The following is a 20446-nucleotide window of genomic DNA, read 5'->3' on the forward strand; positions in this document are numbered from 1 at the left end:
ATTAATTACAAAGTAAGGAAGCTTTGTTATCTAAAAAGGAAAAAATAAAAAGATCTGATTTACATCAAAACAAGAGTATGCCTGTTATAGATTAAATGAAAATACAAGGAGTGGGATTGGAATATATATATATATACACATACTTTTTTTAAGCAAACACAGAAAAAGTAAAAGGAAAATGGTTTAGTTTATATGAACACAGGGCAAACAATTTGGGAAACTTGAAGTGAAAAATTCTGTAGACTGTGGGAGTATACAAAATTTATGCCTAAAATGGTACATTCGTGAATTTTATCGTCTTCTAAGCTATTAAAATATATTTACTGGGACGAATCTTATTAATTTGATATGGGTGTCAAACAAAAATTTGTGTATGGTGAAAACTTGGGTAGAGCAATCTCTACATCCACCATCAAACAAGGCAATAAATTGTAAATAGAAAAATAGTTCAACCATGAAAGGACTAAATACTCCTTATGCATATACAATTCAAAAAAATTATTTAAATAGGCTTTTAATTACAAAATTGTTGTTTATTAATAACTTTTTTACCGTACAAACTTAATATACTTTTACATGTTTGTTTAGTGTATAACTGTGAGTCAGGTTATGACAAACTCTTAAAATAAAATTTTAAATACTATTGATATACAAAAATATAAAAAAGAATAGAAAGATGAGTAATGATTAGAAAATAATTAATGTAATAGTTTAGTGGTAATTGAGGTATAATCAGAGATGAGTTAATTAAAGTTGGCAGTCCAATTTAGGAGACAACACAGTGAAATTTGGATACATATGGAAAGTGTTTAAACAGATGACAACACAGCGGTATTAGGAGGTTTGGTTGAAAGCTTTTAAATTTATGAACAACAATAATCTTTGAGAAAATAATTATAATGAGAAAACAGGGGTTATTTTAAAAGAAAAATAGAAAAAAACTGATATTTCCAAAACTATTTTGATAAAATTGTGGTTTTTTTTTTTTTTTTTTTTTGCATGATTAGAATACGTCTATTCAAGTTATTTTTCTTTAATTAGAAAAAATGGTTTGGCAGAATGAGAAGGAAAAGAATGGTTAATAGGATTTACCAGGAGATGAGAGAAATGAGATGGAAGTGAAGAAGAGAGCTGGTGGGTGCAGGTTTAAATAGTAGAAATTTAGGCCAAAGGGGGCGGCCAAGGGGAAATGAGATTCAAGTAGGACTGAAGATGACTCTATATATACTTGACTCACTACACACCAGCTTACCCATTTTGTAACAACACTATATAATATACATATGAAGACAAGAATCTTGCATGGTGTTTAAGTTGAAACAACAGAGTCCCCAGTGTGGACATTGGTTTTCAAATTCAAAATTGACTACCCTTTTGCATGCTTATGTCATATCCACCACCTCTTTCTTCCATTATATTTTCATTTTTTCTTCTAATTAAGTGGACCAAGGAAAGAAGGAAACCAAAATTCCATGCCATGCCGAGGATGCAGCATCTCTCTACTCCAACCACTACCCAAGTTTGACCACTTTCTTCTGGGATGATTCACACCTGTTATCCCAAACGTCTGCTTTCTTTCTTCAAGTGTTTTCTATGAGAGGTATCTCCTCGTGGCTTCTATTTTAGTCCAAAAAGCGATAACTCTATTTTGATTGTCCACAATTTTATCTACCTATATTAAACTTTCCTGCTGTAGTCAAAGTAAAAATTGCGAAATTAACCATGGCATAGGAATGAATATCTTCTTCTTCTTCATTATGTCCCACTAGTTCCATTAAGGCTGATATAGTGGAGTTGCTTTATTATGTTTTGTTTCCCACTAGCTCAACACAAGTGCAATGTAGGCTGCTGCTTTATACAAATTACCCTCACCACCCACAAATCTTGCCCGTCCTTTTCTCCCCTTCTTTTCCATGAAAACATAATATCACATGAACCAAGTTCAGTAGTATTACCCTCTCGCTTCGCGTCTGTGCTTTATTTTCAATATTTTGAGCCTTTAGTTTCATCCTAATCATGGATAGATCACCTATGTTCGAATCCATTAAGCACTTAAAATTGCTCCATGAGAACTTACTTTCGCTTTCACTTCGACATTCGTGGATTTGTCCAATATGGTATGTAAATTGTTTTTGATTAGTCCAATTTGAATAATAAAAATATTTTCTTTTTTTTTTGAAAAAAAAGAGCTTTTTTCGTTCCTCCAGAGTCCAAAATAAGATTGAAAGGATTATTTTTAATGAAAGTTAAAAGGAATTATATTTTAAAAGAAAGGTTAATCAATAAGTGTTCACTCTCAAACATATTGAAGCTTTAAATCTCCGCAATGAAGCGACTTGAAGTATAGTTTTAAAGATTCCATTTGTTTGCAAAATTTGGAATCAGTCTTAGTTGCTTTGCTGCTGGAGGATTCTTCGGATGATCAATGAATTCGGGGACTGTGAGAATACGTTTGCTTTTCGAACAGGGGCAGCTACTGAGCAAGTCTCACAGGAAAAATGGACTCAAACGGAGTTGGATTCTTCTCAAATCTCATCTCCCTACCATTTCCGACTTCTCTTCCTATCTTCTTGATTACTTCTTCCTTCGTACTGCTTGCCCACATGGCCTCATTCTTTCTGTAAGTTCGTCTCTCAACTTGTCTGGCTGTCCAATGTGGGGGTCTCATTTTTACATGCACTTTATGTTAGAGAGGAGAGGGAGGACTTTGGAATTCATCAAACAATCTTGGGTCTTTCAGATAGATTAACTTCCCTTCTCCTGAATGCACTTCACTGTGAATGTCATGTATGCATGCTTAACTTGTCTTTTCCCTCTCACAGATGGATGGCTTTGTTCTACCTCCTTTTGAACCTACTTCTATTTTGAAGGATAAAGATATTGTTAGGTCAGTTTGTGGGCCGCATTTCCTCTTTCAATACTTCCTCTCTATAAGACCAGGTGTCCCAGTTTGCCGCATTGTTCTTCTAACAGGGTTAAGAAGAATGTGGACAATGTGACTGCGGCTGACAAGATGGAAGAGCTTGTGAACAAGTGCACTGACTACAAAAATGAAGCAGATGCAGTTGATGAACCTTATGAACTTCTGCGTCAGTTGGAAGACACTTTGGATGCGGGAAGCGTCAAGAAAACACTTTCCAGCAAGAGGAAGGCACTGAAAACACTTCACAGTTCAAAGTACGTAGCACCAATATCTGTCATTGCAGATGCTTAAGAATCGCATAGCGTTAATTTTTATGAGCAGACAACATTTCAATGTTCAAACACCATGTTCTTGAAGGGACTTGAAACCTAATGGTCCCTTGGTGCTTATATGTTGCTTTTGTTTATGGCAGTTGCTTCAATGTGAATGGTACCAGTTTATAAAATGCCATTTATGGTTCCAGTAGGATTCGGAAGTGATTTTAAATTTCTATATTATTCGATACCTTTGTAAACAAGATTCTGAAGTTGGTAAAAGAAGAACCAGGATGTAAGTGTCACGTACTTGTTAGTTCTTGCTGTTTAAGGGTTAGTTATCGTAACTATATACTTAAGTTTGAATAAGTTGCGTTGAAAACGTGGTTCTGACTCACTGGTAACATCACACCTCGACCATGCGAGGTTTGTGAACTAATACAAGTCAGAATGATGTTGAATTTTATTTTATTCCCAATCCATGGTTTTCAGGTGACACCATCTCTTTCTAGTCTCCATATCAGGTATATATATGGTCGGTATCCACATACTAGTTTTAGGACAATTTTCATTTTGTTTGACGAAGTTTCATTTCATATTGCATGGTTGTACCTTGTAAGAATTGTCATGCGTATTCATGTTTCTTATTATTCTGTCCAACTTGTAGGATGAAGAAAAAAAGAGTTGTTCCAACTTCCAAATATTTGAAGTTTCGTACAGAGCATAATGGTAGATTCCAGCACAAAGTTCTTTCTGAAAAGAGTCTGGTCGAGAAGCACAAATCATCCAGCGGTCATACCGATACAAGTATCTCCAACGAGCAAAAGGCTAGTGAAGTTTATTTGGCCAGCGTAGTTCAATTAATAGAAGGGTCTTTGTTTTATTAATTTTTGGAGATGAAGTATGGAAAGATCGATCCTTGTCTCAACCCCAACTATATGAATCTCTGACAATGTCCTCATTCCCATAATCAATCTTTATTTAAACTTTTAGAGATTTAGTTTGTAGAAATTGATTTCCTATGATATTACTTAATAAGATCACATGAAATTAGTCTTTTAAACTATTATGGAAACCAGGAATTGATTCGATTTTCTTCAGTTTATAGGATGTTAACTCTCTAAGTCATTTAGCCTTGTGTAGAAAAGTAATTAACTCATTGTAATTTTTCATCTTTTTCAGCTTCAAAAGTTTTCTTCTCCGGACAAGGATAAAAGGAAAATGATGAGGAAACAGGTCAAAACTAAGAAGAAAAAGGTACTCGGTGCTCTTGGTGCCTCCTCCTGAGATGGTTTATCTTTCTTATATACTAGTGGAGTTGACATCCTGTTTCAACGTCAACTCTACTTTCTATTGGATGTGACCTATATCTTTAACCACCTACATGGGTAAAATTGATTAACTATTGTATCTTTTAGGTACTGGGTTGTTAGATTGGAAAAACATATGGCATACACTTTTAGCCATCTAAAAATGAGACTGCGTCAATTCCATCCTTGAGTTATTATTATTCCTTGATCATTCTGCAGGTACAGCAACAAAGAGTTGAAAAGAGTAACCGTAAGTTACCTGATGAGAATTACATTGAGGACTCTGAACAGCTAGCTGGCAGTAGTGATGATAAAGAAATTGTACCGGTGGTAATTAGACCCGGCCATGTTCGTTTTCTGCCTCTTGGTCAAGGTCTGTCTGTGTTTCTTATTATTTGAAAATGCATGTTATTACTTTATGCTGCTTGGTCCAAGTACTAACAAGTTTATTTAAATTTGAGTTCCAGCAGAGGCAAACCAGATTGTCCATCCAGGTCAAGCTTCAATGGTATTATCCCTGTGCTTAGATCTCTTTTCTGTTGTGTGTGGTCCTTGCAAGTGAAACCAAGTTCTTCGACAATGGAATTGACTGTTTCAGGACATCATACGGTTGAATGGGATGGCAGTTAAGAATGTAAGAAACAGGGGTCAAAGGAAGTCCTCATCTTGGACGAGTAATTGCAAGAACTGTGAAGGACAAAGTTCTAAGCCGCAAGCTAAAAAAGGTTTATCAACTATGAACCCCCCGATTGACTTCGATAAGCTCAAACCTTGTGCTAGCTTGCCCGAGGTTTGTTTTGATAATTTTTACATGCTTATGAATATTGCATGTCCTCTCCTACTCTGGAATTAGCTTCTGTCGCTAACATATGTTTATATTGGCTCTTGTTTGGAATTGGATTCATCTCTTCCATGAACTTGTATATTGCAGAGAGGTGATATAATTGCATATCGTTTAATAGAATTATCATCAACCTGGACTCCGGAACTTTCCTCCTTCAGAGTAATAATTCTGTTGGCTCCCTTATGATATAAAATTATAAATATTTTAGATGATGCGACATAGTTATACCTTGCTCAATGTCTGCTAGGTTGGAAAGGTATTGTGGTGTAAACCTGAAGCAAATAAGATTATGGTGATTCCTGTTCCAGAATATCCATTTGTTTATAAGGCGGCAATGAATGATGAATCAATTAAACATCCATATGCAGAGGATGGATCTTTAAAGGTACTCAAATTAGCCATCATTTTTTCTGTTTAGGTATTGCTAGTACTCATGGTCTTAAACAAGCACCAACCACTATTGGTGGCTCAGTAGTCCTTTGCTATCCAATATAGTTTTAATTGTTCTTGCTTTATGAGAAAAGGTCCCGGATAGTTGGGCTTCTATCTCTCCGGTGTTGATATAGATTTAAGATTCAGCTGTTTGTAAACCATGAAGCTAATAGATAGTTAATAGTCTATTTATCTTGTTCACTTTGAGTTAATCAGATAATGTAAGAAGCATGTCACCAGGGACGATCAAATTTAGAGCATCTTAAACTTAATTAAATTGTACTAGCCAACTGCCTGTTTTCCGCTGTCAGGTCAGGCTCAGCTTCCTGATCGATATTTTGCCAAGATAGAAAATTATGTTCCCATTTAGTTCCTAGGTTTAGAGGCTATCAAGCATAAGGCCTCATAGCAGCTGCTAATTGCTATTTGAAAGAGATTAACAAGTGGCGCTTTAATTTATACAGACAGATTACTCCTCACTCATTGACATCAAAATCGTTGAGCATAAAAATTCAGTAGGTTTTGAAGCAACTGCTGGTAATATCAGAGAAGCATCTGGTACAAAACAAAGTTGGAACAAGTGGGAGAACCATTCCACTGCACCGAAACAAAGCTGGAACAAATTGGGGGAGAACCACCCCAAGCCACCAAAACAAAGCTGGAAAAAGTGGGAAGACCGTACCAGTGTACGAGGTATAGAAGCTACTTGTGTTATGTGTTAGGATTAAGTAAATGTAATGCTACAACAATCTTATTTGCTGAATTCTGTGTGTTGTCTCTAGTCATTTCAGGAAATGGAAAGGAAAATGGATGGGATGAAATTCTCCAGGCTTTCGGGGCAAAGAAAGCTAAATTGTGCAATGAAGTTCGATGGAGAACAGGGGAGAATAAAGCTTGGGAAGGAGCTCATGATCCATGAGAATCACTCTAGTGGGGTACATTTGCTAGCATGTAAAGTCGTCAAGCATCTCAAGGACAAGTTGTCTACTTTTCAATTTATGCAATTTTGTACAAAATTTAGTTACATTCTCTGTAAAAGGCGGGAAGGCTATGGAAATTAGGCATTTTGTTTGAGTGTTTAGGCTCAACAATTTCATTTTGTTGTAAAGAACTTTTGTATTTCTATCATGGTGGAAGCAAAATGGGGAATGCTGCTTCGCTTCCATCTCAAGATAGAATATTTTCAGCTACAGTAGTGTATTGTTTTTGCCTGCTGGAGAAACTTTAATGTAACAACTACACTTCAGGAATTTTGGTCACATATATCAACTAAGCAAAGAAATTTCACGTCCTCGGACACACTTTGCACAAACATAAACTGACATAAATCTGTCTTCAACTTTCCATTGAATCATACCAAAAAGAAAAAGAACATATTTCTTTTCTACCTAAATATCATATTGGTCCTTGTTCTTTAACATATCTTAAATTTTGTCCAAAAGCAACTATTTTGATCCTGTAAAAATGAAGGGGACTCCAATGACCAAAATGTTTAGTTTTAAATTACAATAATAAAATTTAATTAAAGTTGAAAACCCTAAATCAAATAATATTTACAAGACCAAGATTAACCTTATGTAAATATAGACATAAATCCATTATGCACTCATCCAGTAATCTTTCTAATAATACCCATTAATCACCGCCAATCTCACCTTAGCTTACTTATCCTCTTTGCTACCTATCAACAGTTAAACCATTGCTTGGCTTTCTTAGCACATTTCGTCTCTCTTCAAGCCCTCCATATAACTCTACTTGATTCAAATCATTAATAGGTCATTTTGCTGAATTGATTTACCAAACTTTAACTTTTACACTTTAACTTTCGAGCTTAGTCCCAGAGTACTCTTTCAGCAAAGGCAAACGCGATACACAAATCAATTTTGTACTTCAAAAACTGATGCTCTTAAATGGAAACTGTAATTGGAAGATCCTTTTTTCACCGAACACTTGCACACTGTATAAACTACATGCATGTGCTGCAATTTTGCTACAACTTTGGCTTTATAAAGTGACATTCTCTTTGTCTGATGTCTGAGTTAACATCCAAAGTAATGATGTCTGTCTCCAGCCATTCTAAATGTCGCTTCCTTCTTTCCTTTTCTTTTTTCTTCTTTCTAATAATCTTCCAGACTCTTATTTGGCTATGATTTTGAATTTGTACTTCCAAAAAGTTGTCCAGAGATACTGACACAAGGCACCCTTGAATCTAGATCCCCCAGTCGGCAGCTGCTTTTGTAACAGAATTAGATCAAAAACTTCATTTTTCCACTCTTAAAGAAAAAGCATACTTCTTATAACTCATAGACACATACCTTATCGTAAACCTCTCTTTTCACTTTTATAGTAATTTAAACCCCCTTGGAAGCAAGGTAGAAATTCATCAAAACTTTTGACCTTTAATCCCCTTTTATGATAGTATATAAGGGCTTCAACTCAAAACCAAAATCACCATTAATAAGCATATAACCCAACTTTCCTCCTTTCTGCTCACTCTCCACTCTTATCTTCCCTATCAAAATATATATAGAGAGATAAATCCATGGCTGTTGCAGCACCACGTAAGTTGAGTCTCATCAAACCAGACCGTCAGCTTTTCGCAGGAGGCGACGAAAATGCCTTGACAAAGCAAGTTTTGGCCACTCATTCTGAAGAACCACTTGAGTTTCCTGTCACCCCTTTGCTCAGCCTTGTTGAACAAATTTTCCTTCGAGCTAAACTCAATACTCTCCAGGCATATACATGTGCTTTTAATAAGTGTTTTCTCACTTTAAATCATACCAAATCACTGTTTGGTTTAAAAGAATATTCAAACTTTTCGTGTAAACTTGGCTCATTGGTTGGTTTTGTTTCCAGGGAACAACTCGAGCTCAGCTGGAGGCAATCGAAGACAAATCCCCAAGCCCAACAGACTTATTAGACTTATTGGATTTTGTATCATTCACTATCAATAGAGTTTCTAATGAGGTTGTGTAGTTTAGAGGTTTTTCTTTCTTTTGGGTATACAAAAAGGTCCATGTCTTTTCAGAGATTCATTTTCTTTGTTTGTTTTGAATGATCACAGATACAGTACAAGTGTTCAGGAGCTGGGGATCCTCATACCGTGACTATGGAAGTCTTCAATTTGTTATCAAGTTGGCCGTGGGATGCTAAGGTGGTGCTGGCCTTGGCTGCATTTGCTATCAACTATGGAGAGTTTTGGCTATTGGTTCAACAGTCCTCAACCGACTTACTTGCCAAAGACATCTCGCTCCTCAAAAAACTCCCGGAAATATTCGAGAGAGTCGACATAGTGAAGCAAAAATTTGAAGCCCTCGACAAACTCATCAAGTCACTCGTGGATGTGGCGAAGTGCATTGTTGACTTCAAGATGCTTCCTCCCCATTATATTACTCCAGACACGCCTGAAATGAAGAGTGCAACCACTCTTATTCCAACAGCTATTTATTGGACAATCAGAAGCATCGTTGCCTGCGCTGCACAGAATGCGGGCCTTATTGGAGTTGGTCATGAGTATGCCACTGTCTCCCACTTTTGATAATCTAACTTACCTAAATAGTTTACCATTCTTAAATTTTTTTCTCTGCATCATTTCATAAGGTATTTGGCATCAGCATCTGAGACATGGGAGCTGTCTAGTTTGGCCCATAAGATCGACAACATCCGCAAGCACCTCGAACAACTGCTTCTTGCTTGTCATCATTACATAAGTGAGTCTTCTGTTGCTCTCTAAACTTCAATATAAGCAGGCACTTGAGACTGAGTATTTTTTCCTGTGTGTGTGTATACAGATGAGAAGATGCATCATGAGGCATATATGAACCTGGTCCGCCTTTTTGAGATACCCCACATTGACAACAACAAGATTCTGAGGGCTTTGATTTACTCCAAGGATGATAAGCCACCCCTGCTCGATGGTTTAAGCAAAGAAAAGGTCAGCACTTTCTCCTTTCTACCAAACCCTCTACACAAAATACAATGAGAGGGAATGTAACAGTTTCTAAACTTCCCATATATTCTATGTCGGTTTTGAAACGATTCTTCAAGTACCCTCTATCAAACACTACTTGAGCATTTTTTAATCACTTCACAGGCTACTCTCGAAGTGCTGAGAAAGAAAAATGTGCTACTTCTCATCTCTGACCTGGACCTGTCCATAGTGGAGCTTTCAATGCTAGACCAAATCTACAGAGAATCGAGACAGAACAAAACAAGATCAGAAAGCGATTACGAGGTGGTGTGGATGCCAATTGTGGAGTCCCCATGGACAGAAGATAAACAGGTGAAATTCGAGGCGTTGTTGGGGTTGATGCCATGGTACTCAGTGGCACATCCTTCACTAATCGAATCCGCCGTCATTAAGTATGTAAGACAAGTATGGAACTTCATCAAAAAGCCTTTATTGGTGGTTCTGGACCCGCAAGGCAAAGTGGTTAATACCAACGCCGTCCATATGCTCTGGATTTGGGGAAGTTTGGCTTATCCTTTCACCAGCGCTCGAGAGGAATCACTTTGGAAAGAAGAAACTTGGCGACTAGAGCTCTTAGTCGATTCGGTCGAACCCCTCATCTTCCAATGGGTAATAAACCTCAACTTCCACCCACTTTTCCAAAGTTGATTGATATTCTCATTTAACTCACTTTCTTTCTGTAATGTGGTAAATTTTCAGATGGAGGCAGGGAAATACATTTGCATACTTGGAGGGGAAGATTTGGCATGGATAAGAGGCTTCAGTGCAAAGGCATTAGGAGTAGCTAAGGATGCTGGGATAAATTTGGAGATACTGTACGTGGGAAAGAGCAACCCGGGGGAGAAAATAAAGAAGAACATAGCTGGAATCTTAGCAGATAAAATGATCCGCACACTTGTAGATCCAACCCTGATTTGGTTCTTCTGGGTTAGGCTAGAAAGCATGTGGTATTCAAAAACACAAAGGGGAAACACAATTGAAGACGACCCCGTAATGCAAGAGACGATGACGATGTTGAGTTTTGACAGTGGCGACCAGGGATGGGCCTTGTTCTGCAAAGGCTCAACCGATATCCTTCGTGCCAAAGCCGAGACTATAACCAATGTGGTGGACGGTTATGAAGAGCGTTGGAAAGTGCATGTGAAGGAAGAAGGTTTTATACCTGCTATGACCAAAGACCTCCAAGACATCCACACTCCGGAGCATTGTAACCGTCTGATTCTTCCTTCTTCCAATGGCACCATTCCAGAGAAGGTGGTTTGTTCAGAATGTGGTAGTGCCATGGAAAAATTCATCATGTATCGCTGTTGCAACGACTAAAGATTGCAAAGCTTCTTCCCTTCCAATAACACAGCTTTCCTTTCAACTTATGTGACATTGCCGAGAGTTTCCTTCAAAGTTATGAGTGTGAGTTTGTTAGTTGTTTGCAGCGTGGTTTCTTCTTCTGAAATAAAAGTTGTAACTCCATGGATGCATGGAAGTGAACTTTGTTTTGTAATTTCTTGTCATATTTATATCTTCCACCAAAGGTAATTATAATCATGGCTTCATTTTAAAATACTTTTCCCTCTCGCTACTGGGTGACAAACAAAATTATTACTTGATTTACTCAATGACCAAATTAGTATTATTGCCAAGTACTTGCTTCTTCATCAAATTTCAAAGTTAACATTAAGAATCAGCTTTTATGAAATACTTTCCTTTTCATCGTCTCTCCTTTCTTTCTTTGCAGTATATCCTTTTCTTCATTGAAAAGCTTACATTTGGATAAGACGTACACAAATGATAAATAATGCTTTACATGAACACGATTGTGTTAGCTTATATTTAAATGTCCATTTATAGAATAAACGACTACTTATCAACAACGGTTTATCGTCAGATTCCTCCAAAAGACTTCTTCTTTTACTTTATTTTTTACGAAATTTCGTCTCTTAAATCAATCATATTTTAAATTATAATTTATTTTTCTCCCATTAGCTACAGCAAAAAATTATGCTTTCTTTGTCTTTTTCTTCTTTCCATTTACATTATAATTGAGCTTTTTCATCAAAATTCAACACGTTATACAAAAAATATTAATCAATTCTCCATCCCACAACTTTAACCTTAATGCTTGGAGTCTCCGTTTGTACATATAATTTTTCATTTCTATGGAAATAATTTCAATGCAGATTTGAGAGTGATCGTTCAATACAAATGCCACCAATGAAGACCCTTTTGCATCCCCATATGCTGGCCATCTCCAACTATTCAAACATCGAAAATTCGAAAACAACAAAATTTGGATGATGCAAACTCCTATATTCCACTCTTCTATAAGTTATGACAAATACAGAATGAACAGCTAGCAATAATGATATTTTGCAAACGAGATTTTTCACAGGTTCGATGAAAATCAATGTTTGAATCAATCCCATCTTTAAAATAAAGGTGTAAAAGGAATGTACCAGGAGACAGGTAGCTGAGTGCAAAATAAAATTACACGGAGCTGTTTAATACTGGCAGATTTCAAAATCAATTTATGCTTCGGAAACATGAACATCCATCATTATAATCTGAGAGAGTTCACCAGTAAGAAGCAACAATTTTATTAAATAATTTCAGGAGCGACTAGAAGGTAAAACCCTAGGTTTTGAAAACAAAATGAAATGGCACAACGTCAAACCAGTAAAGCCACGAGTCACAAAACGACTCATACCTTGCCTCCGAATGAAACGAAGACGATTAGGTTTGAAGAGTTGCAGTTAGTTTACGCCTCCGTTGACGCGTCCATCTGGATCTAAAACCCACCGATGAACGCAACGCCTATCGAAGGCGATATCAAAACAAATAAAATTTAGGGGACAATGCAGACAAAAGAAAGAGAAAAACACAGGAAAATGAAGAAAGAAGACGAGATGAATCAAGCAGGGCGGCCGTCGAGAGCGATAGTGGTTTAGGGTTTAGGTGCTTTATTTATAGGCAATCAAGGACCATTCTTGGAGGTTAACGAACTTTGTTTAACTTTTGGGCTTTTCTTGCTTTTCTAACCACAATCCGGATCCAGCCCAATTCACTCCGCCACAAAAATAGAATTAAAATTTTATATAATAAAAGCAAAAGTAGATGCCCCCATGCAGGATCGAACTACAGACCTTCAGTTTACAAGACTGACGCTCTACCACTGAGCTATAGGGGCCATTTGATCATCTACTTCTTTTTTTGTTATTAAACTTTTAATTTGAAGTTTCGTAGAATCAGAATATTTCTGGAGGAGAGATCTCTTTTCTCTCTTCTCTCTTCTCTCTTCTCATCGCATCGAACCACCATCTCCACCTCCCTTCTTCTCCTCGTCACTTTTTTCATCCATCATTCTGCCCAATTACAATCTGTACACACACTCCATTTTCTCAACAAGATGGTGAAAGTAGCGACCTTCTTTGCAATGTCCTTGGGTGCTTTCGTTTTCTGGCAGTCAATGGATAAACTCCATGTTTGGATCGCTCTCCGTCAAGACGAAAAGGTTCTTGTTCAATTTCCCTTCTTCCATGTCTCTAATTCTATCATTCTTTTCTTTTCTTTTCATAGTCCTTAATACTTTTTTCTTCAATCCATTCCGCTACTTCTCCTGTGGGAAAAAGGAAAACCCTAGGTGGAAACCTTTTCTCAGCTTATTCATTGATTTCTTTAGCTTTGAATGCGATATCTTATGTAAATTTCTGTATGTTAATTGTAATTGTTTATAAGGCATCTCTGTGTTCCGCTTTTTGCTGTTTCAGAAAGAGAGGTTGGAAAAGGAAGCAGAGATCAGAAGAGTTAGAGAAGAGCTATTGCAACAAGCGAAGCAGAACGACTCTCTTGCTTAACTCTTCTCTTTTCTTCACCCGGTGCCCTTCTGTTGCTGCTATCGGTTTTGAATCGATAAGTTTAGATTGACATTTTATTACAAGTTTCCTTTGTCTGTTCTAGAACAATGATACTTGGGTGGCCTATAAATGGTTGATTGCTCATTTATGCAATTGTCGTGGTTATCAAATGGTAAACAATGCTCATTTCATTTTGGAGCTTTGCTTTTTGAATAATTGAATTTGACTCACGATTCAGTTTGTTAAAACTTGACTCAATGTTGTGTTCTTACCTTGTCTTTGCGATGAGAAACCCTTTGCTGTATCTCGAATTCATATGTTCAGACTCCATGGGGTTGCGGAGTCATCAATATAGGTTGCTTTTGTTGAGTTTTCTCCTGTGAAGGAATTTCATTTTCCTTCCTTGCAGAAAAATTGCATCTGCATCTTTATTAACCTGAAAAAGTTCTATTTAATCTTCTGCTCCTTTTTAGTTACTTATTGACATAAACTAATGCTAAGGCTGCATGCTTATTTTGACCCGGTCGTGGTGTCGAAATTCATGCAAAGCTTTTGTGTTCTGCATTTGACATCAGATCAGTTCCTGTTTTATCTATCCATGTTCGATGTTAGTTTCTTGTTTCTTCATATCTTTTCAAGTAGAGTGGCTTCAGAAAAACATTACCCTTATCAAGTTGAAATTGTTTGGCCTCTTTTATTGAAAAAGGATCATCAACAACTCTACAAGATTCATTATTACTAGGTTGAGCTCAGGCTTCCTATACTGCTGTGGTTATTAGCACAAGACTTCCTCAAGGCGTTTCCACAGCTCCTATCTGTAAGATGTTTTCTCGGTTCTGTTAATGACTAAGATTTGAAAATAACTATCTAGTTTGTTGATCTCAGATGTTTATTGCACATCAGTTGTTGCTTGCCCTTGGAGTGTTGTGTCATCAAAGCCTTCTTATAATCCTTCCTGTATGTTATATGTTGTTTTCTATATTCGAAAACCTTAATCGTTGTCTCTCTTACGATGGATGGATTTATAAGCATACCATAGAAATTGTACCTGTTGTATTGAAGTGAACTCGTCAAGTTAAGTTTTTGGGATGATAGGTGATGAACCCGATCATAACAAAATGTCTCGTTTCAAACTTATGTAATCTTTTTTCTTCCTCATTAGTATTGCTTTCCACTTGATGTAACTTTTACAAATTTTTTGGTACGCAAGTGAAGGAGGGTGTTGATATGACTAAATTTACCATAACCCTAATCCATTGTCTTAAGCTCTTGTATATTTGTCATTTTGAAATTCGTTGGTGCATATATACAGAAGGATCTACTTGACCATTCCCTGAAAATGGATGCTATGTCCTCCTGTTTATTGTCGTTACAATATGGAGGAGGAAAGACTCTGGATCTTCGCACTTTGGAGGGAAGTTTACCATTTTTTTCTAAATGCAAAGCCAATGAAATAAACTCTGGAAGATTCTTAAATGATCATCAAACAGTGACATATTTGTAAGATTAAACACTTACAAGTTAAATCAAACACACTGAAAGCTTTCTAAATCCAAGAATAATTGGTGTCCACAATTTTTAGATGAAAATTGAATCATTGCTTTTGAAATGATATTTTATTTTTTATCTACTGAATTGGTAAATTACACTTACAAGATTGGCTTTCAATGTGTATTTGTTTGACTAGTAAGGTGTGTTGTAACACAACGGATGGATAGTGTCAAAGAGAACAATTATTATTTCCCACGTTTCAACGTTCTCTTCTATTTTCTTCTAGGTTGCATCATTAATAGCATAACATCGATTGAGCTCATCTAAATTTAGACACAGTTATTTCTCTGTTAGTATGGATTCCTGATATGCATCACACTTTGAGTTCATAATTTAGGGATTTTCTATTCATTCATTTTATTGATTAATTATTCATCATGTTTAACTCTTTTTTTTTTTTAATTTCAAACGTAACTTTCCGTAAGTGGGAACGCCGATTCAATATTCATCATCTTTGAGGAACCCCATTTCTGAGGCTTCGAAAAACAATTGTTGTTTTCTGTACTAATTTTTTGTTTTAAAAAAACCGTTAAACAGTATCTTAACACTCCAATTTTAAGGTTAAAATGCTTTCCAAAATCAAACTAAAATTGGGAAAAACTTGATTGTGTTTTCTCATATTTGAGTTAGAACCTTGAATGTGTGTTCCGTAAAGGAGATGAGACTTACTATCAATCATTTGTCAACAAATTGAAAATAAGAAGAATAATAATATAAGGTTAGCTTTCTTGATACTTTAGTTTTCTCTTTGAGTCAATTTCATATACTATGTATGATTTATAATTCACTGAACTCACTGAACTCACTGAACGTATACAATTAATTTTCATAAAATTATTTGAAGTAACAACTTACTAGATAATTAAAAACTGCAACATGTATCTAAATTTGAAGAGAAGTATGACGAATATTGATACAACTAGACAAATTGATGGGCTAAGATCGATATGTTCTCCTTATAAAATATATATATATATATATATATATCCAGCCTAGCATAAAAGGTGAGAGAAATATGGGGTATTGCAAAAGGCAATGATTCATCTATTTCGCCGTTTTCTGAAAAAGATTTCTGTTTTGCATTAATAGGAACTCACAAGTGAAAGAAGGATTCATTATCCAACTCCACAATGCTTCATAACTTCGGGATGGGAATACGACTTAATGTTTCCTATGCATAACACATTAAACAGAACCATGAACATTAACAAACCCAACCGCCTTCCCTTCTTCCATATTTCATGCATCCTCTTGCTTCTACGTTAATCTTTCTACTTTCAATAAGTTTTAAATTCTTATTTCTATCTCTTTTAAAAAAAAAGAGTTACCTATATAGGTAAATTTTGAAGAGATATTCACATAGTATAGTTTACTATAATTAAATAATTAAATTTTAGACATTGTTAGTATAGGATTATTTGTTTTTTTAAAAAAAGACCAAGAATATTATTCAACTTTTAAAATTGCAGTTTAAAATTGAACAAATTTGAAAGGATTGACACAAAAATGTTATTTTAACATATTTGTATTAAAGTCGATTCTTCTCAATTCCCAATGCAAAGTTCACATTTTTAAGATATACAACTATCAGAGTCACCTTTCCACATTTTCTGGCTAAAAGTTCGAACTGTTTTGAAATCAAAGTTGCTTTACTCCCAATCATCTCAAACCCATCACCACCACGAATGTATATTCAAATCTTTCACTGATTGTCAAATATGATATTCTATTGATTTTGTTTTATGAGATAAGTTGATTGCATCAGATTTGAGATTAGGCCAAATCCATGGCCATTGGCCAACCAAATAATAATAATAATGATATTGAAAAGCTCTATTACCACCAGTAAAATAAACAAATAATTAAACCCAAACTACAAATATGAGACACTAATTAATTTCAATCTACCCACTAAAATATACTAATTCTACCTAACATTCCACACTGCATCAAATAAGGCGAATTAGCACAATAATAAACACCCAGCACCTTATACATAACAATTGAATGGGATAAATGCTAGCCAAATTCTAGCGCTAAATTCAAGAAAACTGTATCACCATATCATTACTAGCAGAAAAGGTGATCAAGTTGGTTTGGTTGGGTGCAAATTGCTCCAGTTCAAATTCTTGCACCAACACAATGTCTATATAAACTACTAAGACATGCATTGTCAAATCAATTCAAGCATCATCTTGCTTATCCATCATATTAACTCATACCCCATTGAACTAGTTTTTCTAAATCAATATGGCCATTGGCAAATTTCTTCTTGTTCCTCTTCTTTTGATTGTTTTAGTTTCAGGATTGGCTGAAAGCTTTGAATTCGATGAGAAGGAGTTAGCAACAGAGGAAAGTCTATGGCAGTTATATGAGAGATGGGGTAAGCATCACACGATTTCAAGGAACCTAAAGGAAAAGCATAAACGTTTCAGCGTGTTTAAAGAGAATGTGAACCATGTGTTCACAGTGAACCAAATGGACAAACCATACAAGCTAAAGCTGAACAAGTTCGCAGATATGTCGAATTACGAGTTTGTGAACTTCTATGCTCGCTCTAATATTAGCCACTACAGAAAGTTACATGAAAGAAGAAGAGGAGCCGGTGGATTCATGTATGAGCAGGATACAGATCTTCCATCATCCGTTGATTGGAGAGAAAGAGGAGCTGTCAATGCAGTCAAAGAGCAAGGCAGATGTGGTATAATTTCTAATTCGTAATTTTGGGTTTGTATATTGTTTGAGGGGGAAAGAAGATAGAGTGCTAAAAACATCTGAGTGTTGTCTCAATAAGGTTTATGAAATTGAAATGCTAATAATTCCAAATAATGAATGATTTTGAAAATATATTTGCAGGTAGCTGTTGGGCATTTTCAAGTGTGGCTGCAGTTGAAGGAATCAACAAAATCAAAACCAACCAGCTATTATCTCTATCAGAGCAAGAGCTGCTTGATTGCAATTACAGGAACAAAGGTTGCAACGGAGGATTCATGGAAATAGCTTTCGATTTCATAAAGAGAAATGGTGGAATCGCCACTGAGAACAGCTATCCCTACCATGGATCAAGAGGACTCTGTCGCTCATCCAGAGTAAGTTCTATAATTAAGGAACCAAACCAAAACTAAAATATCGTTCGTTCATCCTTTCAAAAATTGTCAAACTAAAGCATATATGATCTGTTTGGTTAAACCAGATATCTTCACCGATAGTCAAAATTGATGGATACGAAAGCGTACCGGAAAACGAGGATGCTTTGATGCAAGCCGTTGCAAATCAACCAGTCTCAGTCGCCATCGACGCTGCGGGAAGAGATTTCCAATTTTACTCGCAGGCAAGTTCCTATTTCACTCCACCAATCCATCGAATCATTGTAAACTTGTATCTATCATCTCATAATCAACAATAACTTCAGCCATTGCTACAACTAATCGAGAAAAAAAAAAATGATACAAAATTACAGGGAGTATTCGATGGATACTGCGGAACAGAGCTGAACCACGGAGTGGTGGCGATTGGGTACGGAACGACGGAAGACGGAACAGATTACTGGCTTGTGCGGAACTCATGGGGAGTTGGATGGGGAGAAGATGGTTACGTAAGGATGAAGCGAGGAGTGGAGCAGGCAGAAGGTCTGTGTGGAATAGCCATGGAAGCTTCTTATCCCATCAAGTATTAATTACAAGATTTCAAGACAGTTAGTAAAATGGGATTTAGAAGCATTAAGATCCCTTTAATTATGTTTAATGAATTGCTAAAAATAAGAATTTAGTATTTATTGTACTTTGTTTCATTCATTAAGTTTGCAATATTATGATCATATAATATATAGTTACAATATTTTATCACTTTCTTTTTTCTCTATACACTATTTTGGCAGCAAAAATATTGGTTTGAAATCAATAATACATCCCAAGTGCTTATTGTAACTCATATCTATTATATAAATTATAAAATTACATGACAATAAAAGTTTCCAACTATTTTTCACACATTATTTAAGTTAAATTGTTTTTTTTACACGGAAGAAATAAATTATTATTTATACATACATACATATATAATTAATCTTTAAAATACTGCTCAATAATCTATCTCATATATTATTATAAAATGAAACTATAAAAAATCCAATCTTTAAACATGTTTATATCCATGACAATATGATACATTATACACAAATCCAACAAATTTAGAAACACCATATTATAAAAACTAAAATACGAAAATCTCAACATAAAAAATATTAAGAAAGTGATAATTGTAACAATAATAATACTTTTAAATAAAGAGGAATGAAAATATTAACTATTGTACTTTTAAAAATATATATCAGAAGTTTTTTATGTTATGGTAATTGTTATTTTTATAAGGAAGTAAAACAAACTACCCATTTGAATAATTAAAATAAAATCCTACATATATTTCAACTTATTTGTTAATGGAGAAAAATAAAAATTAATGAGTTAAATCTTAACAAAGTATCCTATTAATCAAGATTAAAATTCTATAACCACACCCATTTTAAGAGTCCTGCTTTGGCAAAAATCAACTCAACCAAAACCCACTATGACCCTCATGAAATCTCTTGCTGTTGTCATTATTATGTGAAAAGGAGTATTTTTATTAATTCATTACTATAATATAATATATTTATTGATGTGTAAAACTATAATAACTATCGATTCAATTGTTTATTTGCTATTTAAAAAAATTAATCACAACCACATCTAATTTTAAAAGAAAATTTAAATAATAAGCATACATATAATAATGATTAAGATGGAGAAAAAAAAATCTTATAAATTTTTTAATTTAGTAAAACGTATAATTATTACGATCGCACCATTTAGAATAAAATTAATGATAAACTTGGTAACTTATCATAACTATACTAAATAAAATAAAATTATAATAATATTAAAATGAATTGTTTGTAAATTTGTCAAATCATCAATTCTGGTTTAACATTTGTTTATTAACCATTAGTCAAAACCCCATAATCACATTAACAATGGCCATCATATTAAAATTTAAACATGTGGTTGACATCGAGTTTTTGTGGCATGCTACCAAAGCAAATCTCATTTTAGAATTAGAGAATATAAGAAGATGGAAAACCATGTAATTGAAGAGTTGAGGAAAGATTATAGGGAGGTGGTCATTGAGTTACTTTTCATGACAAGTAAACATACCCTTACAACTATTCATTATTGTTCCTAAATATGGGGTATATAAGCTTGTTTTTGTGGGTTTTAACTTTTTAATAATTCTGTATGTAAAATTGTGTTGACAGCATTGCAATAAAAAAAAAGAG

At 35.1% G+C, this 20446-nt stretch overlaps 3 protein-coding genes, 2 long non-coding RNA genes and 2 other non-coding genes across 12 annotated transcripts; 4 read left to right on the forward strand and 3 right to left on the reverse strand.

The window, feature by feature from the left end:
* Window positions 1-1455: 1455 nt before the first annotated feature.
* LOC101208799 (coilin) lies at window positions 1456-7060 on the forward strand. 6 transcript variants are annotated; one of them, XM_031880834.1, is made up of 13 exons: window positions 1456-1600; window positions 2386-2620; window positions 2823-2887; window positions 2974-3177; window positions 3845-4004; window positions 4360-4434; window positions 4707-4860; window positions 4955-4995; window positions 5086-5277; window positions 5419-5490; window positions 5579-5716; window positions 6228-6456; window positions 6546-7060. In XM_031880834.1, exons 2-13 carry the CDS (start codon window positions 2426-2428, stop codon window positions 6680-6682), a joined length of 1662 nt encoding a protein of 553 aa, XP_031736694.1. In that variant the 5' UTR covers window positions 1456-1600; window positions 2386-2425; the 3' UTR covers window positions 6683-7060. The 6 variants fall into 6 exon arrangements, with proteins under 6 accessions (XP_031736694.1, XP_031736695.1, XP_004143057.1 ...); XM_004143009.3 differs by lacking the exon at window positions 1456-1600 and adding an exon at window positions 1860-2117 and having other exon boundaries at window positions 6555-7060; XM_011651199.2 differs by lacking the exon at window positions 1456-1600 and adding an exon at window positions 1871-2117 and having other exon boundaries at window positions 4958-4995.
* Window positions 7061-7368: 308 nt separating this feature from the next.
* LOC116402068 lies at window positions 7369-8215 on the reverse strand. Its single transcript, XR_004214438.1, has 2 exons — window positions 8079-8215; window positions 7369-7992 (listed from the first exon to the last, which is right to left on the reverse strand). It is a non-coding gene; the product is annotated as an uncharacterized LOC116402068 (long non-coding RNA).
* On the forward strand, window positions 8123-11293 carry LOC101208559 (protein SIEVE ELEMENT OCCLUSION B). The gene is made up of 7 exons (XM_004143008.3): window positions 8123-8497; window positions 8620-8730; window positions 8828-9276; window positions 9364-9473; window positions 9555-9697; window positions 9857-10342; window positions 10433-11293. Exons 1-7 carry the CDS (start codon window positions 8306-8308, stop codon window positions 11051-11053), a joined length of 2112 nt encoding a protein of 703 aa, XP_004143056.1. The 5' UTR covers window positions 8123-8305; the 3' UTR covers window positions 11054-11293.
* An 882-nt stretch (window positions 11294-12175) lies between these two features.
* Window positions 12176-12319, reverse strand: LOC116402274. The gene has a single exon (XR_004214788.1). It is a non-coding gene; the product is annotated as a small nucleolar RNA snoR137 (small nucleolar RNA).
* Window positions 12320-12842: 523 nt separating this feature from the next.
* On the reverse strand, window positions 12843-12914 carry TRNAT-UGU. The gene has a single exon. It is a non-coding gene; the product is annotated as a tRNA-Thr (tRNA).
* A 63-nt stretch (window positions 12915-12977) lies between these two features.
* On the forward strand, window positions 12978-13859 carry LOC101206049. Its single transcript, XR_180812.3, has 2 exons — window positions 12978-13238; window positions 13495-13859. It is a non-coding gene; the product is annotated as an uncharacterized LOC101206049 (long non-coding RNA).
* Window positions 13860-17192: 3333 nt separating this feature from the next.
* LOC101205816 (vignain) lies at window positions 17193-18979 on the forward strand. The gene is made up of 4 exons (XM_004142912.3): window positions 17193-17833; window positions 17989-18221; window positions 18326-18463; window positions 18593-18979. Exons 1-4 carry the CDS (start codon window positions 17383-17385, stop codon window positions 18806-18808), a joined length of 1038 nt encoding a protein of 345 aa, XP_004142960.1. The 5' UTR covers window positions 17193-17382; the 3' UTR covers window positions 18809-18979.
* The last annotated feature ends 1467 nt before the right edge of the window (window positions 18980-20446 follow it).

This window comes from Cucumis sativus, chromosome 2 (genome assembly GCF_000004075.3).
Source record: "Cucumis sativus cultivar 9930 chromosome 2, Cucumber_9930_V3, whole genome shotgun sequence".
NCBI classification, from domain to species: domain Eukaryota; kingdom Viridiplantae; phylum Streptophyta; class Magnoliopsida; order Cucurbitales; family Cucurbitaceae; genus Cucumis; species Cucumis sativus.

Excerpts from the sequence above, each read along its gene's own strand:
- LOC101208799 (XM_031880834.1), top strand. The coding sequence starts at position 2,426 with ATGAATTCGGGGACTGTGAGAATACGTTTGCTTTTCGAACAGGGGCAG. Across the intron at positions 5,717-6,227 it reads CAGAGGATGGATCTTTAAAG|ACAGATTACTCCTCACTCAT; the intron begins GTACTCAAATTA and ends TAATTTATACAG. Across the intron at positions 6,457-6,545 it reads AGACCGTACCAGTGTACGAG|TCATTTCAGGAAATGGAAAG; the intron begins GTATAGAAGCTA and ends TGTTGTCTCTAG.
- LOC101208559 (XM_004143008.3), top strand. The coding sequence starts at position 8,306 with ATGGCTGTTGCAGCACCACGTAAGTTGAGTCTCATCAAACCAGACCGT. Across the intron at positions 8,731-8,827 it reads TCAATAGAGTTTCTAATGAG|ATACAGTACAAGTGTTCAGG; the intron begins GTTGTGTAGTTT and ends GAATGATCACAG. Across the intron at positions 10,343-10,432 it reads AACCCCTCATCTTCCAATGG|ATGGAGGCAGGGAAATACAT; the intron begins GTAATAAACCTC and ends GTAAATTTTCAG.
- LOC101205816 (XM_004142912.3), top strand. The coding sequence starts at position 17,383 with ATGGCCATTGGCAAATTTCTTCTTGTTCCTCTTCTTTTGATTGTTTTA. Across the intron at positions 17,834-17,988 it reads CAAAGAGCAAGGCAGATGTG|GTAGCTGTTGGGCATTTTCA; the intron begins GTATAATTTCTA and ends ATATATTTGCAG. Across the intron at positions 18,464-18,592 it reads ATTTCCAATTTTACTCGCAG|GGAGTATTCGATGGATACTG; the intron begins GCAAGTTCCTAT and ends ACAAAATTACAG.